Genomic DNA, 20,826 nt, shown 5'->3' with positions numbered 1-20,826 from the left:
AATGTTGCATGCAGAAGCCTGGCTGTACTTGATGAGTCTTGATCCAGCCCTAAGCCTACTGATTAGGAACACTAATGCAATAGCAATGAATAGACAACAGAGAGAAGAGAAAGATGAATTGTATTTTCAGTATATTACTATGATACAATAAGATGCATATGTTTGTACAACTTCCATGGCCTTGGGCCTTCCAAAATGGACTGAATACTTGACCAAAAGACTGCCGATTGACTGACTATGACCTGCCCCCAACTGGGGACCAGATGATTATGACCATGTTTGGCAAAAGATTGGTCAGAATACCTGCTATCAGCCAATTCTGCTTGTCTGTGACTCATGTAAAGTGCTAATAAACCTGAATACTCTGGTCGGCCAGCCCTGATGATGCCCACATCTGAGTACATGCTGTCAGCCAGTTTCCTGATGCTTAGAAGAGGCAAGCAATGGCCAAAGTACTTGTGTGGTCTGGTTATAGGCTGAGCCATGGTGATGCTGGTGGACCTGCTTCTTCTTCCCAGAGTCAAGTCTAGGCGTATAATGCCTTTGATTTCCTGCTATGAGAGATCCAAAAGAGGGGCATCCAGGCTGTACTCAAAGGGGGGGGTCTGAAGGCCGTGTGAATCAAACCATCAGCTGCAGACTGTCCAGTGTGTAGAAGTGGTGTGTGTGAGAGAGAGAGAGAGAGAGAGAGAGAGAGAGAGAGAGAGAGAGAGAGAGAGAGACTAATTTTGAAACTACAGGCTGCATGCGTTCAAGTGAAAGAGAATCGCCTTTTCTTAAAACTGTTGGAAGCAGTGCTAAAGACGGGAAACCGCATGAACAGGGGTACCAACCGTGGTGAAGCTGAAGCATTCAAACTTGACACACTGTTGAAGCTATCTGATGTGAAAAGTGCTGATGGAAAAACAACCCTTCTTCATTTTGTGGTTGAAGAAATCATCAAGTCAGAAGGTCTGAAAGCTGTGCAAGCAAGTAGTGAAGTGGGTCCATCCGCAAAGATGCCTGGGGGGCAAAAAAATGAGGACGATGTCAAGCGTAGAGGATTGGAGGTGGTTTTGCGGTTATGCACTGAGCTAGGAAGTGTAAAGAAGGCTGCAGAGGTGGATGCTGATTCACTGAATCAATCCATGTTGAAGCTGGCAAGTGGGTTGCTGTCTATTCAGAACAGGTTAAAGACAAGCTTTCAAGTGCAAGCACAGTTGTCAGGCATTTTTCCCACCGAAGACACTTTTGGTGCAAGCATGGAACTGTTTTGCTCTCAGGCGGAGGATGATGTAGTAAAGGCAAAAGAGGATTTAAGCAAGGTATTCGATAAGGTCAAGCAATCCACCACCTACTTTCATGGTAATTTGAGAGAGACGCAGCCACTACGGTTGTTTGTGATAGTTAGCGACTTTTTACGTATTCTTGAAAAGGTTTGCAAAGACCTGGCAAAACCACTTAAGATGAACATTCGTGGCTAATCAGCTCACCTAGGGCTTTCATCCTTTGAAAGCTACGGTTTTTATGCCAAATGGGTGCTTGAGAATTGCACTGTATAGTAATGTGGTGAAATGGAGTAGGATACGTTGCCCACGACCCCTTCTCTCAGAGCTGAAGTTTTTGTGGGCATGCTTCGGTTTTGAAGTGAAGAGATGCAGAGGTGGTTAGGTTGTGACATGTGTCACTACCAACTATGCTCCCATGGACAGATGATTTTGGTCAAGCAGAAGGCAGGGGGTTGGTAAGGTAACATAGGATAGGAAGAATCTGTGGGCCTCTGCTTTCAGTCTCATTGTATATGCAGCTTTCTGCTGAACCATGCATTGTAGTGGAGATTTTGAAATCTGGTCCAGCTCTGTCTGAGGTGCAGGATCAGTGTGCAGAGAAGGGCTCCAAAGTCCAAGCAACATGCGAGGGGTCATGGGTCACGTGAGATGTTAAAAAGCTTCACTGCTAACATGTAATCTTTTAACTGAATTCTTTGATTCTTTTAATCTCTGGGATGTTCATGTCTAGCTGAAGTAAAGGAAGTGTGTCTCCTCTTTGCTTAAAATTAAGAATATTTCAGCTGGATGGTTGTTACCGTATAAAGAGGATGTGGTTGTCAAAGGTAAAATGTTTGCCATAATGCAGGTAAGATTGCCTTGTCTAGGGTTGTGGGGGCAACCAAGATGTTTGGTCAAGAAAGCGAACAATCACCATTCTTACCTTATGCAATAGTTGGTAACAATAACAAGGTTTATCTGGACTCAATTACACGTTCCTTCCATTTTTCAAGTCATGCTTTGCTTATTACCCACGTTACATCGTGAGTTTTGACCTTGCTGAGGCTTGCTTCTTCCCCCAAGGTATCAAATTTGCAAGCACTTGTCTACTTGCTTGCTGCAAATCAATTTATACAATGCTAAGAGGTGTGTTGTCTGCCTTGTGCTCTCTTTGTTGTGTGCCATGTGCTAGGGCAGCTTTTGTCACTTTTGTTGGTGAAGATTTTTGGAATGAATGCATTCACACACAAGATACTGGCCATCCATTACTACTATATGAAATCGTTTATTTTTCCTTCACAAAGCAGGGAGGATCACTTTAGATACTGGTTATCCATTACATAAGGCAAAGCAAGAAGTGCATTCATATGGTGGGTGGTTGTTAAGGCAAAGCAAGAAGTGCATTAGGATCGAACTGCACCTATGTTATTTGGCATAATGTGCTAGTACAGACCTTGGTGGACTAGGGTAGTTTTCTTGTTCTGGGCATCAAAGTGAGCCTTTTAAGGAGGAATGTTACTCCAATATCATTCATGTAGTTTGATGCATAAACGCATGCTCAAGTTTACAGTAAATTATGTTTTAGTTCCTGTTGAGGAAATACCATAAAAGTTACTTTGAAATTGATTATTATCAGTTTTCATATAGATAACATGTAAATGTTGGAGTAATCTAGAGAGTTTGATAGGTCACTAGAGTTACTAGTCACAAAGTGTCCTTTCAAGTGCAAAAGAAAAAATCAAATAAGTATTTGGTAGCCACATATGTAGACACGGTCTAGTCATGGAGTGGAAGGGGGTGAAATCTCATGCAATCAAAGTTTTCCTCTGCCTTCGAGCCACTGGGTATATATAGCTACTTGCTGCCTTAAACAGTTTGGTAGTGTTGAGCTCAGATCTGGGTTGGGATGGTGTAAATTCAAGGTTTAACTTACCTATTGGGATTAGTTCTGAATATTTTTCACATAAACCAATCTTATGTTCAAATCATAATATGTATTTGTGTTTTCGACATGCATGCTCTCTCTCTCTCTCTCTCACACACACACACACACACACACACGTGTGTGCACACATTGCTAGCTTGCAAGTCTTAAGACTTTGTCTCTTATCACAACTTGAACCCTGTATTTTCCTAGTGGAGTGATAATTTTGTAGACTCTAGGGTTGTTCAAACCTATAAGAGTATTATTCCTTTCAAGGTTCTTTAACCATAGATCCTATAGTGTACATCTTTGGATATGTGCTCTTTTTTGGGCTTAAAAAGTTGACCGCCTTGGTATTTTTAAATTATATGGCTTAAAATACCACATGTATAATTCTTTTATGCCTTGGTATTTTTAAATTATGCTTAAACACCTCTTCACACCTTTGCTAATCATAAGGACCAATCATGTTCCTCCTTAAGTGGGAAGTAGATAGAGAGGGAGTTAAAGGGTTAGAGAGGGAGAGAGTAAAAGTGTGAGAGAGAGTAAGTGAGCACTTGATTGCTTAGTTTCTAAGGTTATGAATGGCTTGCTTTCCCGTTCTTCATAGGAAGTACCAACTTGAACCTCAATGATGTCTCAATTAAGACCACCCTTTCATCTTTTCATAATCACTCTATTGTTATCTTCTTATGTATGTCCTTTCATCTTGGATATATTCAGGTCTGGGGATTGTCTTCAAGTAAATCAACTTAACATGAATTTCGTTGCATCACACTACCACCACTTAAGCTTGTTGCTTGAATATCAAAAACACCATATTCACTTGGTGTATATGTCATGGGATAGAAAGTATAGATATGCTCCTTAAATATATTTTTAAAGTCTTCTTTAGTATCAAGAAAAACATTTACGAATTACTTTTAAGTAATAATTCCCTTCATTCGTGGCCTTGATACATTAACTGCTATTACTTATGATTATTTTTTGAAAATGTTAAAGTATTTGGGACATCTATAGCATGTAAAGAGATGTGGAGAGTGACTATGACACTTGCTAGCCCAATTATATGACTCAAGCTACTAATATGTCTTCCTTGTTGTTTGGTGGTGGTAGGTAACATAAGAATCATTCCCTTTTTGCTTGTTTGGTATCTTCAAAGGATTAAAGAAGGTAAGTGGAATAGTAGTTTGCTCCCCCTTAGTTAGGGAGGAGTGTGATTTGTATTTGCCATTGATAATACAAATGATGTTCCTAGCACCTATATTCATGGATGTGTAATGTTTTATCTTTTCCGTTAAGTGCCTTAAGTACTTTTTAATATATTCTCCTATGATGGGGTAGACTTAAGTACTTAAGTGCCTTAAGTACTTTTTAAGTACTTTTCCGTTAAGTGCCTTAAGTACTTTTTAATATATTCTCCTATGATGGGGTAGACTTAAGAGTCTCTCTCTCTCTCTCTCTCTCTCTCTCTCTCTCTCTCTCTCACACACACACACACACACACACACACACACACACACACAGGTCTTAAAACATGACATTCTAGTGTATTTGTACTAACTAGAATTAAGGAAAACTAGCTAAGATTTTAAATAGCCCTTATTTTAAGGATTGATTTCTCATATATTTTAGTTATAAAATGGGCATATAGTAGAGATTTTAAAAATCTGCATTTGTGTAAATCAAAACCTCCGTTTGTGTAATGTAAAACTCATGTATATCATTAGGCAAAATTTGGACTAAAAAAGGGCCCTCTAAGAAGGGTCATGTCAATAGATACTAAGTCTACCATTTCCGATAGATTTAGAGTTGATATGCTGAAGTTATGTCTTTCCCACTACAAGGTAGATTTCAACGATTGTGACATCTATGTAACATGTATGTCAAAATCGTTGAAATCTATGTAACATGGATATCACAATCGTTGAAATCTACCTTTAACTGTGGAAGGTATAACTTGAGTATATCAATTCCAAATTTGTCGGAGGTGATAAGTTTAGAATCTACTTTTCAAGGGCTTTCCGACAGTATGTCACATGAAGGGGTTTTGACATCTTCTTAGAGGGCCCTTTTTGAGTCCAATTTTTCTCTAATGTGGTGAATTTGGCTTATATGTGGGTACCAATAAAGTGACCTTAAGACATCACAAACCTTACTTATAAAGTATCTAACCTTAGAGAAATCCGTATCTTTCCCTTTCTTCTAGGATAGTCTACCTTCCTTGCATAATCTTCTCTTGCACATCTCGTATAGAGATGACTATTCTCTACTCTCACCTTGTAAAGGATGTGTGAGTATTTTTATGCACAGTCCTAGTGCTTTCATGGTGATTGCATCTATCTTGCTAGCTGTATACATCATGGATATGACATGCATGCTATGATCATAGGGGACCTTTTCTCTAACAAAACCATAGAGAGGAGGATGTGTGGGATTTCAAGGGATATCATTAATATAGGCCTACTAAAAAGATGCCAAATCATTATCAACACCACAATATATATAAAGGTAATGTTGTGAGTTGCTTCCATGCCATCTCGCTTCCCACGTGGGGCACCTTTTTGAAAAAAAAAAGGTCTGCTCGGTGGGCCTAGCACCAAAGTCGGTGAGATTATTCTCATCTTTTGGGTGTGTAAAACCACTGCTAATTGTAGCCATATTTGGTAGTGATGTGTGTGAACACACTAGGACCAACTGGGACACTTTTTTCCTCTTAAGGAGGTTTTTCCCCCGTGCTAGTATACACCCATCTTGGGGTATACTCATCCTCTTTGTATAACACACATTCATTATCTATCTATCATCTCATTGTGTGCTCTCTCGAGCTTCTCCTCTATGTGTGCATTCCTGCAACCCTATTTCCAACATTTAGTATCAAAGCATATGCTGCTCGCCCCTGTGCTGCTGCATATCCCTTATCTCGGGTCGCTTATCTTCTTGAATCAAATCAAGAAGCCCTTGTGGGAGAAGAAATAGGACCATGAAATGTGGAGTACTTTGTACTAACTTTTTTCGGTCAGATTTTCGTTATGGATGCATTTTGGGACCCGTTTTCACACGGTTTTTGGTTCTCTGTAGACAAACATGGAAAAATCACTCTAGAGGGTAACCTCTTTGGAAATGAGTATGTCACCCCACTGATCATACCACATCAATGCCAAGAAAGGCCGAGGAGAAGGACAAGATGTGTGCATCCCTCCCTCCTCTACATTTTATTAAAAATAGGATGCACACATTGTCAATGATTAATGTATTTCCTGGTTAGGGAACTAAGTACATGGATTTAGACTCAATGAAGCAAGGTTCTTCAACTTCTATCATGACGATGAGAGTTGGGATTGTTGTTGATGTGTTAAAAATAAAGTTATTAATAAGATTTGATATGCTAATCATTGCCAAAAGGGAATACCTTATAAAATAGTTAAGGCAAAAACACTATTAGACTAAACATAACAACATGTTAGGCGAATCACCGCCAAAAGGGAAGCACATTAGAAAATAGTTAAGGTGAAAGTGCTATTAGGCTAAACATAACAACATGTTACAAAGCCAATGGACATGCACCCAATCTCCAAAAAAATTGAAGTGCGACTTTCTAGATCAAGAAGATGTAGGAGAATTGGCAAAGCGAGAAGCCAAGAGGATATTGGCCCGGACCGGGGTAAAAGAAGATGATTTAATGGACGTAAGACCAGCCCCTGCACATTATAAATCATATACAATGGGTGAATGAATAGTTGTTTGCCTTCTAAGGAAGGGTAAGAAGGAATTTCTTATGACAGACCCACTGAAGTTTAGGAGGTATACCTAGTTGAATCTAGGAGGAGCCCAAAGCAGTGTTCATCACTAAAAGGGTCTAACTTTGGATGAGGAAAAGGCATTGGTAGATATTCTAAGAGAGTTCAAGGATTTCTTTTCTTGGAAGTACATGGATATGAAGGGAATGTTGCCTAAGGTGGAACAACACACAATCCTTATCATAGAAGGATCAAGACCAACAAGGCAAAGACCTTATCATATAAATCCCAAATATTCTACCATCGTGCAAGAAGAAATTGACAAGTTTATTAACGCAGTATTTATTTATGAAATTAAGCACACAGATTGGGTATCAACTATTATCATTGTGCCAAAGAAACATGAAAAGTTGTGAGTGTGTGTGGACTTGAAAAAAGTCAATGGGGCCATGCAAAAAGACCATTACCCATTATCGTATACGAAAACCGTTTCGGAAAGAGTTGTCGGTGAAAAAGCCTACAACTTCTTAGACGGTTTCTCTGGCTATAATCAAGTATCCATCGCACCCGATGAGGAGCAAGACAAGTGTGGGAAGTATGTTTGCCTATCTGGTTATGCTCTTTGGACTAACTAATTTCCTTGTAACATTTCAATGGCTTATGTGCATAGCTTTCAAAGACTAGCTACAAAAGTGGTTAGAAGTTTTTAGTCATGATGTGTGTGCTGACTCCAAGTGGAAAGACCACTTAGCATGCTTGAGAAAGGTAGTTCAAAGGTGGCAATTATATCAAATCTCTTTAAATCCTTTGAAATGCAAGTTTTGGGTAAGGCATGGGGTTATAATGGAGGCCATTGTGTCTAAAAATGGCATTTCCATGGATGAAAGCAATGCCAAATTGATTTTGGGATAACCTTCACCTACTAATTTCAAGGGTGTGCAAAGATCTATAGGACATATCGGGTACTACATAAGGTTTATTGTATTTTATATAGAGATTGTAAGGCCATTATATAGACTACTAGTAGTCTTTGAGTGGGTCTAGGAATGTCAGCAAAAGCATATAATTAGCTAAAGAATGTAATGGCAAGTGCACCTACCTTAAGACCCTCAAATTGGGACACAATCTTTCATGAGCATATTGATGCATCAAATTTTGCTATTGGGTGTGTGTTGGCAATAGCTAGGGGAGAATATTACCCTTTTGTTTTGCTAGGAGGCAACTTAACGAAGCTGAGGTGAACTACGTAACTATAGAAAGAGAAGAGTTGGCCATGGTTTATACGATGAAGAATTATAGACACTATCTTTTGGCCAAAAAAGTTATATTTTTATTGATCCACCAGGCATTGTTATATCTTATCAACAAGCCTTGCACCACATGTTGAATTACACGATGGTTGCTCTTACACCAAGTGGATAGTAGAAGCTAGGGCTACCAGGAAGGCTGCTGGATGTACCAATGTAAAATTCTTATACCAGCAGGTCATTTCTAGGTTTGGGTGCCCTTTGGAGATAGTGCGTGACCAAGGGTTACATTTTGTCAATAAGGTGATTGATTGCCTCTCATGAAAGACTTTATGATACTTCACAGGAAGCCATCACCTTACTATCACAAGACAATGGCCAAGAAAGTATGAACAAAATCGCCAAGAAAGTACGAACAAAATCCTATGTGGCGTTTTAACAAAGATCATTCATGCCAATAGAACAAATTGGGAACACAAGCTTTACAGGTGTGGACATCACAAAGTATCAACTGGTTATACCTCATTTTGGTTGACCTATGGGGTTGATGCTATGATGACCATGTAATATATCGTTCCCAATTTGAGAATTGCAATCAATGAGGTTAATAGAAAATGCTATTGTTGAGAGGCTAGTTAAGTTGAAAAATCTAGAAGAGACTAGACTATTAGCCATGCATGGGATAATGGTAGAAAAGATTTGACGTAAAAAATGGTTTGACCAAAATGTTAAGGAGAAAGGGACTTAAAGAGGCAAACCTAGTGTTGTTATTTGAAATAGGGAGCAACAAACAAAAAGCTTATACTTTGGGAATTAGGACCCTTTAGGAGGATCACTAAAATTACGATGAGGGTTAAGAGCCTTGATGGTGTGCAATGGGTACATTAATGGAAGCAAGCTTAAAAACTATTATTGACCCTTGACCCAAAACATGCTTGCTCAAATCCATAAAAATAAAGAAGAGAAAAAAGAGCAAGATAGGGAAAAAAATCACCCAAGAAGATTCTACGGCTAGGATAAACAAAGCAAAAAACAATGGATGGGAAGCATATTGTGGCTACGCTCTCATCCATGCAGGATAATGACTTGGATATTGAACCTGAGGGGTCAATATTCAAGTGTATGTGGCTAGAAAAACAACAACAAGAGCATTGCTCTAATTGGCATAGGAGAAAGTAACAACTTGATGTTATATGAAACATGGGAAGCTCTGGGTAAACCAGATTTGGCACCAACTAATGGAAGAGATCGTAGTTTCCATGCTAGTATGGTAAAGGTTGAAGGTTGTTTAAATGTATAAATCCTTGTCAACAATAACCCTATGGCCAAAAGGTATATGTTATGCTTGCATGTGTGATGAAACAGTAGGTATTATTAGGAAGAGCGTGGATTTATACAATTGATTGTTCCATACAATGGAAAGAACGAATTATTCAATTATAAACCAAGGAAGGAAAAACAATGGTACCACTTTGGTCTCACCAAGTCTTGGGAAATTCTCATCCCTACTAGAAATAATCTAGGGTTTCTCAAGCTGAAAGGATGATCCAAGAAGCCAAGAGATTTGCACCGAGAAGGGACCATCATAGTAACAACACAACAGCTTCCAGGAATTGTCGTTGTTCAAAGCAGTGGGTTTTAGGGAACCTCTTGAAGGCACAAAATTAAAGGGGATAAATAGGTTTGGTTACCTTAGCCGCCGTTCAAAGTAGAAAGGTTGACAACATCGACCAACCACAACAAAAAAGTAATCATCAAAACAGAGCCAAAGCTGCTAAGGTACCAAAGGCTATGCTGATAGTACAAGGGTACTACCATGAGACCACTAAGATTTGGATACCTAATAGGGTACAAGAGCCAGAAAAATAAAAGTAATGAAAATAGAAATGCCAAAGTTCAAGTAGGAGTAGAATAAACTACTCTTAAATTAAAGAGATAAGAGTAAATAGTATATGGGAATCTACTCTCCTACTATAACATACAATGGTCGGTCCATAGTGTGAACCCAATTATATAAGTTAGCCCTATAACCATGCCATACTCTACTAATCCAAATATCACTATCACATAGCTTGTTATCCAATGGTGGCATATCAACCATAATCTCACCAACCATGCCAGCAGCATGAGTTCAAAAAAGTCATCACCCACGTAGGTCATCAATGTTTACAGCCCTAGTTGAGCCCAATATCTCAACACTCCCCCTTGAGCTGAACTCCACACATTATACTTCAAGTAAGCTCCTAAACCTGTGGAGATTCTCTATACAAAGTTCCTTTATGAAGATGTCAGCCACCTGATCCTCTCCCTCACAAAGTGATAATGCATCTCAATGTGTTTTGTCCTTGCATGTATGTAGTCGCAACCATAGTAGCCTCTTGCAGATTTATGAAGCTCATCATGGTGTTACTAGACCATAAAAAGGAGACAATAGAAAATTTTGATGAGGTACTTGAATTTAACATGAATAGAGTGTAGAAAAGAATCATATTTTACATTATTATCATCATCTCAAGTTCTTTACCAGGGTATATGGACATCACATTTGAAGATATGATTAATATGTCATTCTAGATGCCCTATCCGTGTTTTAAAAGAACATTATACAAGCTATAGTCACACAAAAATCACTACACATTCAAGCTTGATGATAGGGCATTCAAGCCTTGAGAATTTTCCGTCCTCAAAACATTTTTGAGGCCTCAATGTCCTATCATCAACCTTGAATCTGCAGTGGGGGGATGTTAATACCATTTTGGGCTTAACAAATGTCCTCCTTATGGGCTTAGCAAAGGCACCCACCTTCTACAAATGGGAGTAGCATAATAAGTGCTATGTAATGACAAAATGAAACATTGCATATATTATGAGAAAATTTAGCAATAACCAAGCTTAGTAGATTGGGGTTAAGTTTGGGTATCGAAGTGTGAATATAAGCCAGTTGTATATAAGTGAATTTCTCATAATACAAACACACAATCCCCCTTTGTGCCAATTGAGTCTTGCTTATGTACTTGCTCTCTTATGCCAGGTGAGTCTTTCTTATCTACTTTCTCTCTTATTCTCTAGTGTTATCTATGTGTGTGTGAGACAGAGTTGAGAGCAGAGTATGATTCTTGATGCATGTGCTGCTTGCTTGTTGTGTGAGAGTAAGCAAGAGTCAGAGAGGTGTGTCCTTGCATATGTCTCTTGCTTGTTATGTGTGAGAGAAATTTGAGAGTAGAGTATGATTCTTGATGCATGTGCCATGAGAGTGAGGAAGAGTGAGCAAGAGCGAGAGAGGTGAGTCCTTGCACGAAAGTGAAGCTAACTTCTTGGAGGTGAACAACCCGGGGATATTAAGGAGATTGGAGCTAGCAACCACTATTGATGCTTGGAGGTCAAAGAGATTCTAGTCTAGAAGCAAGGTAAAAATCCCATAATGGTTATAGTCTATTTCAATGTTTCTAGAATGGGTAAATTCTTGAGAGAGTAGAAGTAGACCATAATAGGAAGGCTAAGATGAGCACTTGAACATATTTGGTGCCGCCGTCAGCAAAACAGGAACTAGGCTAGTGATTAGCTCCATTCTTAGCTATTGGGATTGTTAAGATGTGAAGCTCAACATGAGCTGACACTGTGCATGGGTGACCATTTCACCTTTACACCACTAGTGCATTTGATAGCTAACACGATGGATCTTTGCCATTGATTCTATAGCTCGACTATGCCTACCTAGTCCAATTAAGTTATGACATACTTATCTTGCCAACTTACCTTTTTAGTGTGTTCACATAATTATGGACCGCTTATACATAATACTCAAGTACTTATGTTGGTTTTCACTTATCTTTTATAGACCTCTTTTGAGAGCAACAACAAGAAGAAGAAGAATATTTTCAACCTTCCATCTTTGTGTGTGTCTTATCCATTGTGAGTGTGTGTATGTGTGCTTGCAAGAGCTCAAGCTCTATCTCCTCCCCCAATCTTTTCATGGTATAGAGCCTAGTTCAAGCTAAGGACCTAAGACGGTAAGTAAAGGAAGCTACAAAGGTAAAGGAAGCACTACATGGGTAAGAGCATCATCATCTCTTTCCCTTATTATTTTGGTACGACATCCCCTTGGTGGGTATTGATGGGAGGTATATATCCTTGATTGAGGAGCTATCTTTATAGGTGCAGAAGTACTTGTATGGTGAGAAGTACCTGTATGGTGTCTAAAGTTTACGGCCAAATTTATGCTTTGGCCATGTTTTGATCTCCGTTTGGCCATTGTAAGGTGTTTTTAAGCACTTCTGGGAAGTTTTGGTTTGGAACTGTCTCTATCCAAACTCTAGTTATTGCAATGCAGTAGTGCATTTTGGGTGTCCAGACAATGGTTGTATGTGTATTTGTGATTATAGGTGTATGTACATATACTTTGGTCACATGCTGTGACATACAAATTGTGCAAAAGTACCACTAAAGGAGTTACAATAGTACATATACTCTGCTCACATATTGTGACATACAAATTATGCAAAAGTACCACTACTACAGGAGTAACAGATACTGACGTGTTGTAGATTGCATACAAAAATTATCTATTTGTAGATTTCTGGTTGTTACAAGTAAAGATGTTTGACAATATCAATCAAATTATAAGTGAGAAGCTTGACAAGAACAACTTCCATGTGTGGAAGTTTAGAACGACCAATTTCTTGATGGAAAAAGGATTTTAGACAATGTTGAAGGAGACAATGAAAAGCCTTCAAAATTTCTTGAAGAGAACGCTACTTTAGCAAAGATAAAAAGGTGTTCAAAGATTAGAACATGGGTGTAAGGAAATTCATGTATTCTCTTTAGTCAGTGTGACAAACACTACAACAGGGCATATACAAGATGCTGATACTCCAACAGTTACATGGCAAAACCTGGTAAAGATGTTCCAGGACAGACACAAAGGTAAGGAAGTTACAACCAAAATAGATATTGGAGAAGAAGAACATGTCCAAAAATGAGTATGCATTGCTCATTGGAAGATGATGACTTGGTGAGCATTTGTTTGAATGGGCTTGGCAAAGAATGCAGCCATTCAAGAACATGTCCAACAATGAGTATTGCTCATTGGAAGATGATGACTTGGTGAGCATTTGTTTGAATGGGCTTGGCAAAGAATGCAGCCATTCAAGAACATGTCCAACAATGAGTATGCATTGAAGATTAAGGGTATTGTTAAATCCCTTGGATCTATTAATGTCTCATTGGAAGACGATGACTTGGTGAGAATTTTTTTGAATGGGCTTGGCAAAGAGTACAAGCCATTCAAGACCTCTATTGGTGTAAGAGAGAATGTTTTCAACTTTCAGGATTTGGTGTCTATGTTAACCATAGAAGAGAAGTCTTTGGGTGAAGAATATTTTCCCCAAATAAAGAACACTTGAGAACATGCTCTCCACTTAAATTCACGTAGAGGTAGAGGTCATAGTTGAGGCCAAGGTGGTGGGCCATTTTGGAAATCAAAATTATGGATAACATCAATCCAATGATTCATAGTAGCAAACACATGCAGGTTGAAGAGGCGAGTCTCTCAAGGCAGGGGGAGCCAAAGAGGCCATGGCAATTGGCAAAGATAGCAAACAATCGAGATAAAGATAGTACAATGATTTGCAAAGCAGAGCAAACACACATAGGTGGAAGAGGCCAATCTCTCAAGGCAGGGGGAGCTAGAGAGGCCCATACAATTGTAAATGATAGCAATCGAGATAAGGTTCAAAGGATTACTTTAACTATGTCAAACCAAGTCACTTTGCAACAACATAATGTTGCAAGAAGCAGAGAGATATAAAAAGTGGCAAGTTGCACCAAACAATTATACATCTTCAAAGTAGGCTGAAGATAGATGTGAGCATTTGTTTTGTTATTACAACACACGTGGAATTTAGTGACTGCTACAGATGTATTCACAAATGGTGATGATGTATGGTATGTGGATTTGGGAGCCTCTAACTACATGACTTGTCATGGGTGGTAAGTGATTTAAAGATGTCACAAATCTGGAAAATCCAGGCTATGTAGAGACGGGGGATGACACGTCTCATCCTATTGCTCACATTGGGAATGTGCCATTGGCTATGTAGAAATTGCAAGATGAGGTAGTTGGTTGATGTACTTCATGTGCCTAACATAACAAAGAATTTGGTTTCTATTTTATAGGTACACATTAACCCTGAGGGCTACTATGTTGAGAACTTCAACAACAAATGTCATTTGGTTATAAAGGGAAAAACTATGGGCAAAATGTTTACTTTGAATGTAAGCATGCATGAGGTGAAAGCTGATATGTTTGCACAAGGTATAGGTGTTGTGGTTGATATAGATATCTAGCACAAACATATTAATCGTGTGAGCCCCATGATTGAAGTCTACACAGAATTCAAAAATTGTTACAAGTTTGGGAAGCCCTTGCACCATAGAAAGAGTGTAGGAACTAGCCAATGTCATGGGGCTTTACCTCACCGCACTCAGGAGCATAAAACAGCTTAAATCGAGAGGTTAGTTTACTATAACTTAGCCCACAATTGCATAAACAAGATGTGTCACTCACCTCGTTGATTGCTTGTGCTCCGATTCTCATAGGAGACAATGTTGCCACTCAGCCACACTCCAAGCTCCACTCCAATGCCACTGTCGCACTCCAATGTAAGCTCGACCCTCCTCTCTCCACCCACTCACTCTCTCACATACATGTAAGCAAGCACACAAGAGCTCAAACAAGCAAGAGGCAAGAAAGAAAGCAATAGCATAGAAGAGTAGAGAAGAAGAGCACTCTATTGAATTAGCATAAAAGAATGAATAATGAGAATAGACAGTGACCCTTATCTTGGCCCCAGCCTTCACACCTTGTTCAACCATACTTAAAAACTAGATCCATGGCTATCCACGGCTGCCTAGGCTTGTGCAAACACTTGATCTAAGAATACAATCTCCATAATTAATCCCATGGCAGGACTTTCATAGAAAAGCGGCGATTGCACACATAAAATATACAATGACATTGGAGAGGTGTCCAATGAGGGTTAACATGCCCCCCTTCTCGATGGAGATTTGGTCCTTGGAATACAATCTCCATAATTAATCCCATGGCGTGACTTTCATAGAAAAGCGGCGATTGCACACATAAAATATACAATGACATTGGATGTCCAATGAGGGTTAACATGCCCCCCTTCTCGATGGAGATTTGGTCCTTGGAATATGTGGATGAAGATTGGTCGAGGTTGGTGCTGGATGCATGAAATGTCAGAGGTCCTTGAAGATTTGCAAGGCAACATGGTACCACAAGTAAGGTGCATTTAAGCATAATGCAAACACCAATCAAGCTTTGATGAAAGATATTTACGGCTGGTCAAATTTTCTAGTTAAGACAAGGGTAATATTAAGGTTGGCCCAAATTTGATCTAAACTAAGAAGGAGGAAAAGACATGCCTTGGGTTATGGTCTTAGTCTCGACACACTATCTTTTGGTGAAACCATCTCTAGCTATTATCTAGCCTTATAAATGAAATTGCGATTATTATAAGTTTTTGTTTTGATTCTAAAAATAGAAAATTAGGGCACTACCCTCTGCAGAGACACAACCAATGGTTCAGAGACCTCATACAAGAGTATCTAAGAACCGCTAAGTACCTCTTTTCTTATAAAAAAAGACCCTTTATTGATAGATTTGCAGCCACAAGGTCCCATCCCATTGAGATCAAGGCTACAGTCCTAAGGCACCATCACTAAGAGCCAAAAGTCCTACCTAGATCACACATGGAGATGGTTATCTTCTTTTGTGGGATTTATTTTGTATTTTTATTTTGTTTTGTATTTTGTATTTTGTATTTTTTTAAATAAATAAACTAGTTTCACTTTCACGATTCACCTAGGAGGCTCTATTCTAACTAAAGAGGGCACACTAAGGAAGGTGGAGTACTTGGTATACTCCTTTGGCATACTCTAAGGTCGATCTCAGGGAAGATTGAAAATTGATAGACCAGATACCTAACAATGCAAGAAAGCACTCACAATAAATGGAGAATCATAAGAATATTGAAATAATAGTAGAAGGTGAGGATGTATTAGAATACCATGGGCAATGAGGAAAATCCTATCCATATCGAGGTTACACGTCCATTTCATGTTGTAATTATGGATCTGGTCTACATGACTACACCTCAATAACCTGTAAATCATACTCATATAGCAAGCTCATCGTTAGATAACCATAGTTCGTAAGCATGCCTAATTCTGTGTTATTAGGTTGATTTTCTCCCTTACTTGGGTGTGATCCATATATATATATGCATCCTTTGGTCTACTAGTAGGTAATGGTCTGAGTACATCCTCACTATGATATGGCATGGGTACTATAGGTAAGTTAGCTTAGTAGCTGCTGTGAGCTAAGCTGTCTAGGAAATCACCCACTATACCTGAGAAGGAATAAGGAAGTGGAAACATATATGCCATAAAACTGATGGTGTAAGTCCATAAGTTCTTACCCTCCTCCATTGCTCTACAAGCTGTTCTAGTTCTCCCATTGCTCTACAAGCTGTCTAGGAAATCACCCACTATACCTGAGAAGGAATAAGGAAGTGGAAACATATATGCCATAAAACTGATGGTGTAAGTCCATAAGTTCTTACCCTCCTCCATTGCTCTACAAGCTGTTCTTGTGCAGTTCTCCCATTGCTGTACAAGTTGTTCTTGTGCAGTTCTATCCTACTGGGGTCCTCCCATTGGGTAACGTACACTCTTGTGATTGTGTCATTATGGTGTCTCTCCTACCATGGAATGTGATAGTCCTGTCCCATAGCGCCTAAAATAAGTTCTACATTGCCAACATAAGTTATTATGGACATGAACTTTGTCAGGGAGCAAAATGTGGAGGGTAAAAGTAATGATATTAGCATAAGACCCCCCTTCCTACTTTCTATTATACCTTGATCTCGTGGAAGATATTGTAGTTTTTTTGTAACTATCCCTTCCAACTTTACTCCATCAATGCTCGCTGGCTAGGAGTGCTCTTTGTTACTTATTGTGGTAGGTCAACTTCCAGCTTTAATGGTAGCAAAGGGCTCTCTTAAGATCGGATGGATCTTATGGGTTCACCCTTATAGATGAGTAATGGAGTTGACACCTACATAGTGGGTTGCTCTAGGGATACCAATGGGGTTGCTTGGATAGCCAGCAATGGTTTTGTAACCTTTTGTGATATAGAGGCTTCACCATCAATCAGCATGTCTCATGTGATAGGGTTTCTCTTTGGGATCCATATTTTCTTTGGGTGTTGGTGGTGAAGGTTCTTTTTCAATAACTTTTCCTTTGTTGGCATTTGAGCTATTGAAGCCTTTGATGAGGAGATTTGAGAATTTGTAAAGTGGCGGCAGTGAGACTATTGGTATATTTTTATGTTTTGGTATCCAAATACAATGGTTACCCTCGTAGTAGCCTTGAGATTTTAATAAGAATTTGGGGATCCATGTTGGGGTAACTTGTAACTTGGACTTCTTGTGCCGACTCTTGTGTTGAGATCCTCCTTTCTTGGTCAAGGTGGTATTGATTGAGAAATCTTGGGAACCCATTTCAAGGTATATTTGGATTGCCACTTTTTAGCTCGTCCTATCTGTTCCTTATTTTGATATGCAGGTCTTTGCTGTGTGGAGGTAGAAGAATCGAGAGTTTTTTGAATATTGGATGCAGAAGTGGAGGGAGTTTCCATAGATTTTGTGGATGTTGAAGCTTCCTCCTTGTTGATAATAGTGAGAGGTGGTAGGGGTTTATGAGTAGATTGTTCATCAATGGTGGTGGTAGAGACATACCCTATTGACCAGTTAATCATACATCCTACAACCTTCATCCATGTACGACCAAGTATTATTGGTTTAGGTAATGTTTTGGCAGGCATAACCAGGAAGTCTCCTGCCAGTTATTTACTGCCATCAGAGTATATCTCTATTTGTAATAGCCCAAGAACCTTGGTATTTCTACCATGGATACCTTTCACCTTTAAGGAGGTATTTAACGCATTGGGGTTTTCCCAACTGGTTCCATGCATTAAAGGAAATTAGATTGTGACTAGCCCATGTATCAAGTAATGTATTATAAAGCACTTTGCCATAAGGGCTAGGCAATTGAATGGATGTTTGTAGAGGTGTTATGTGCTCCTCTGTGTCCCCCCCTTCAACCTCTCCCACAAAGTCTTGTGCAGTAGGTCTAACGTTTCCCTTCTCGACATTGTTGCAGTTTGGTTCATCTTTCCCTTGCCTCTTCTTAGGCCAGGGTCTTCTTTTGAGCAGCTCTTTCCTTGGCGGCTTTCTTATCATGAGAAGCATGTAAGGATTCTTCGGTAAGAGGTTCATTGTATTTTTTAAACTTACTTCCATTAAGGAAACCAACAGTTTCAACTCCGTCAAGAGTCTCAACACGTATAGTACCTTGTGGAGTAACTTCACAAACCCTAAATGGTCCCTTTCAAGTATATTTAAGTTTTTTCTTTTCACTACATAAGTATAAGATCTCCTATCTCAATCTCCTTGTCCTTGAGATTTTGGTCAAACCACTTCTTTCCTCTGTCCTTTTCTGTCAGCATGTTTTGGACTGCAATTTGTCTCTCCTCAATGAGTTGTTCTAAAATAAATAACCGGCCAACCAATTCATTACCATCAAGATTTTTACTTACAGCTACCCTTAAGCTAGGAATCATGAACTCCCAAGTCCATACACCATCTTAAAAGGTGTGCAATTAATTGCAACTTTGTATGATGTGTGATAGGCCCATAAAGTTGCTGTGAGCTTAGACTCTTAGTCAGTGAATTGAGCTTTAACAATCTTTGTCAGTATTGAAATAAGAACCTTGTTGGTGCTCTCTTCTTAGCCATTTTCTTGTGGCTAATATGGTGTTGACTTACGGTGAGCAATCATGAATGTGTTAGTGAGATTTTTGATTAAATCATTGATGAAATGCTTACCTTGATCACTCACTAGCTCAAATGTACATTCAAAGTGTCTAATGATATTCTCATAGGGAAACTTAGCAGTCATGGCATCCACTTTTTGTGAAGCTCTTGCTTCAGCCCATTTGATTACATAATTTGAAGCGTGCTTGTGTGCCATGTGTAGTAGGACTAATAGGACCAATGAAATCTAAGCCCCATTTTCCAAAAGGTTGGTTGACTTTGACATAATGCAGTGGCATCACATCCTTCTTCTGTGGCTTTGCACATTGTTGACACTCGCCGTCACATCTCTTGAAAAATAGTGCACAATCTTTGAAGAGCGTGGGCCACCAATACCCCGTTTGGAGTAATTTCCTTGCTATAATGTCACCTGGCAAAGTGTCCACCAGCTACCCCTTGGTGTGATTGTTCGATGCTGTATAAGTATTTATCCTCCAAGGACAGCATCTTAGTATGTCATCCTTACCTCTTCTATAAAGAGTTCTGGCAATAAGTTGGTAAGGTGCACTCTCTTTTAGCAACCTTCTTGCTATATCTTTTCTTAGTTCCTTTCCTTTTGGAAAACCATTAGCTAAAAAGTTAATGATTTTCTCACTCGATTTTGAAATAGCCTTAACCTTGAATAGCATAGCATCTAGTAGCTCGTCGTTGTCAACCCCAACAATTGGTGCTTTGCCATTAGGTATGCAAGATAGATGATCCGCCATGACATGTTTCTTGCCAGGTCTCACAACTACTATGAAATCAAACTTTAGAAGAATCAATAACCACCTTGTGATCCTTCCTGTGGAGCATGGTTTGTTTACAAGATACAATAAGTCTTGATGGTTAACATGAAAACAAATTTGTTAACAAGAAGGTAATGCCAAAATTTCTTTACAGCATAAACCATTTGCAACCCTTCACGCTTAGTGGTGGTGTGGTTGATTTCAGCCTCATCTAGTTGCTGACTCGCAAAACTAATAGGATAGTCCAATTTGTGTTCCCCTAATTGTGCTAGGACACATCCAATTGCGAAGTCAGAGGCATCAATGTGTAGCTAGGACACATCCACCAATTTGCAAAGTTAGAAGCATCAATGTGTAGCTAGGACACATCCAATTGCGAAGTTAGAGGCATTAATGTGCACACGAAAGATAAAACTAATGTTTCTTTAAAAAAATTGTCCAAGAGATTTATCCAAACTAGCTAGAATCCCTATGAAGAAGAATCATCATTCAGATGAGTTAAAATCAAAATTTATCATCCAAGGTTATTCTTTTAAATCTTCTAATACATTTTCAACTTTCTAAATCTCTCTAAGTAAGGTAGATTTCAGATGGGTAACAAAGCTTCAAATTATTGCAATTCACTTTCGTTCGAGTACAAAGATTCAGATCACTTTTCATTGTCTTTTCTTTGATTAAACGAACTAGAAACTATCCATAGCAACTACTTGACTTTAAAGTGGTTATTGTCTTTAGAGAGACATTCATAAAGAAGTAATTTTTTAGTAAAGTGCTCCATCCATGGTGGTGGACATATTTCTAAGACCTATGAAAACAAGACTCCCTTTCCATGTTTTCCTTCATTGATTATCTTACTTTCATGCTTAAAAGTTTCAAAGGATAACTTTGAAGGTGTGTATGACTAACTAAGTTCTTTCAAACACTGGTCTCCTAGCCACACTGATTCAAATCCAGTGAACAACTTTGATTGATTTCCCCCTCC

The 20,826-nt window shown here is 39.0% G+C and overlaps 1 protein-coding gene across 3 annotated transcripts in view; it reads left to right on the top strand.

Annotated features, from left to right (window-relative positions):
* The window catches only part of LOC147634912 (uncharacterized), a 39,316-nt gene extending 37,319 nt beyond the window's left edge, over positions 1 to 1,997 (top strand). For all 3 annotated transcript variants that reach the window (XM_086804161.1, XM_086804163.1, XM_086804162.1), the window contains one exon: positions 741 to 1,997. In XM_086804161.1, coding sequence (XP_086660287.1) covers positions 741 to 1,463 — 723 coding nt within the window. In that variant the 3' untranslated portion in view covers positions 1,464 to 1,997. The remainder of the gene's footprint in view (positions 1 to 740) is intronic.
* The last annotated feature ends 18,829 nt before the right edge of the window (positions 1,998 to 20,826 follow it).

The sequence above is a fragment of the Cibotium barometz genome, chromosome 10, assembly GCF_041138505.1.
Source record: "Cibotium barometz isolate CiBa-2024 chromosome 10, ASM4113850v1, whole genome shotgun sequence".
Taxonomy (NCBI): domain Eukaryota; kingdom Viridiplantae; phylum Streptophyta; class Polypodiopsida; order Cyatheales; family Cibotiaceae; genus Cibotium; species Cibotium barometz.
Note: the sequence above shows the minus strand (reverse complement) of the source record. Positions and strands in the feature narration are given on the sequence as shown.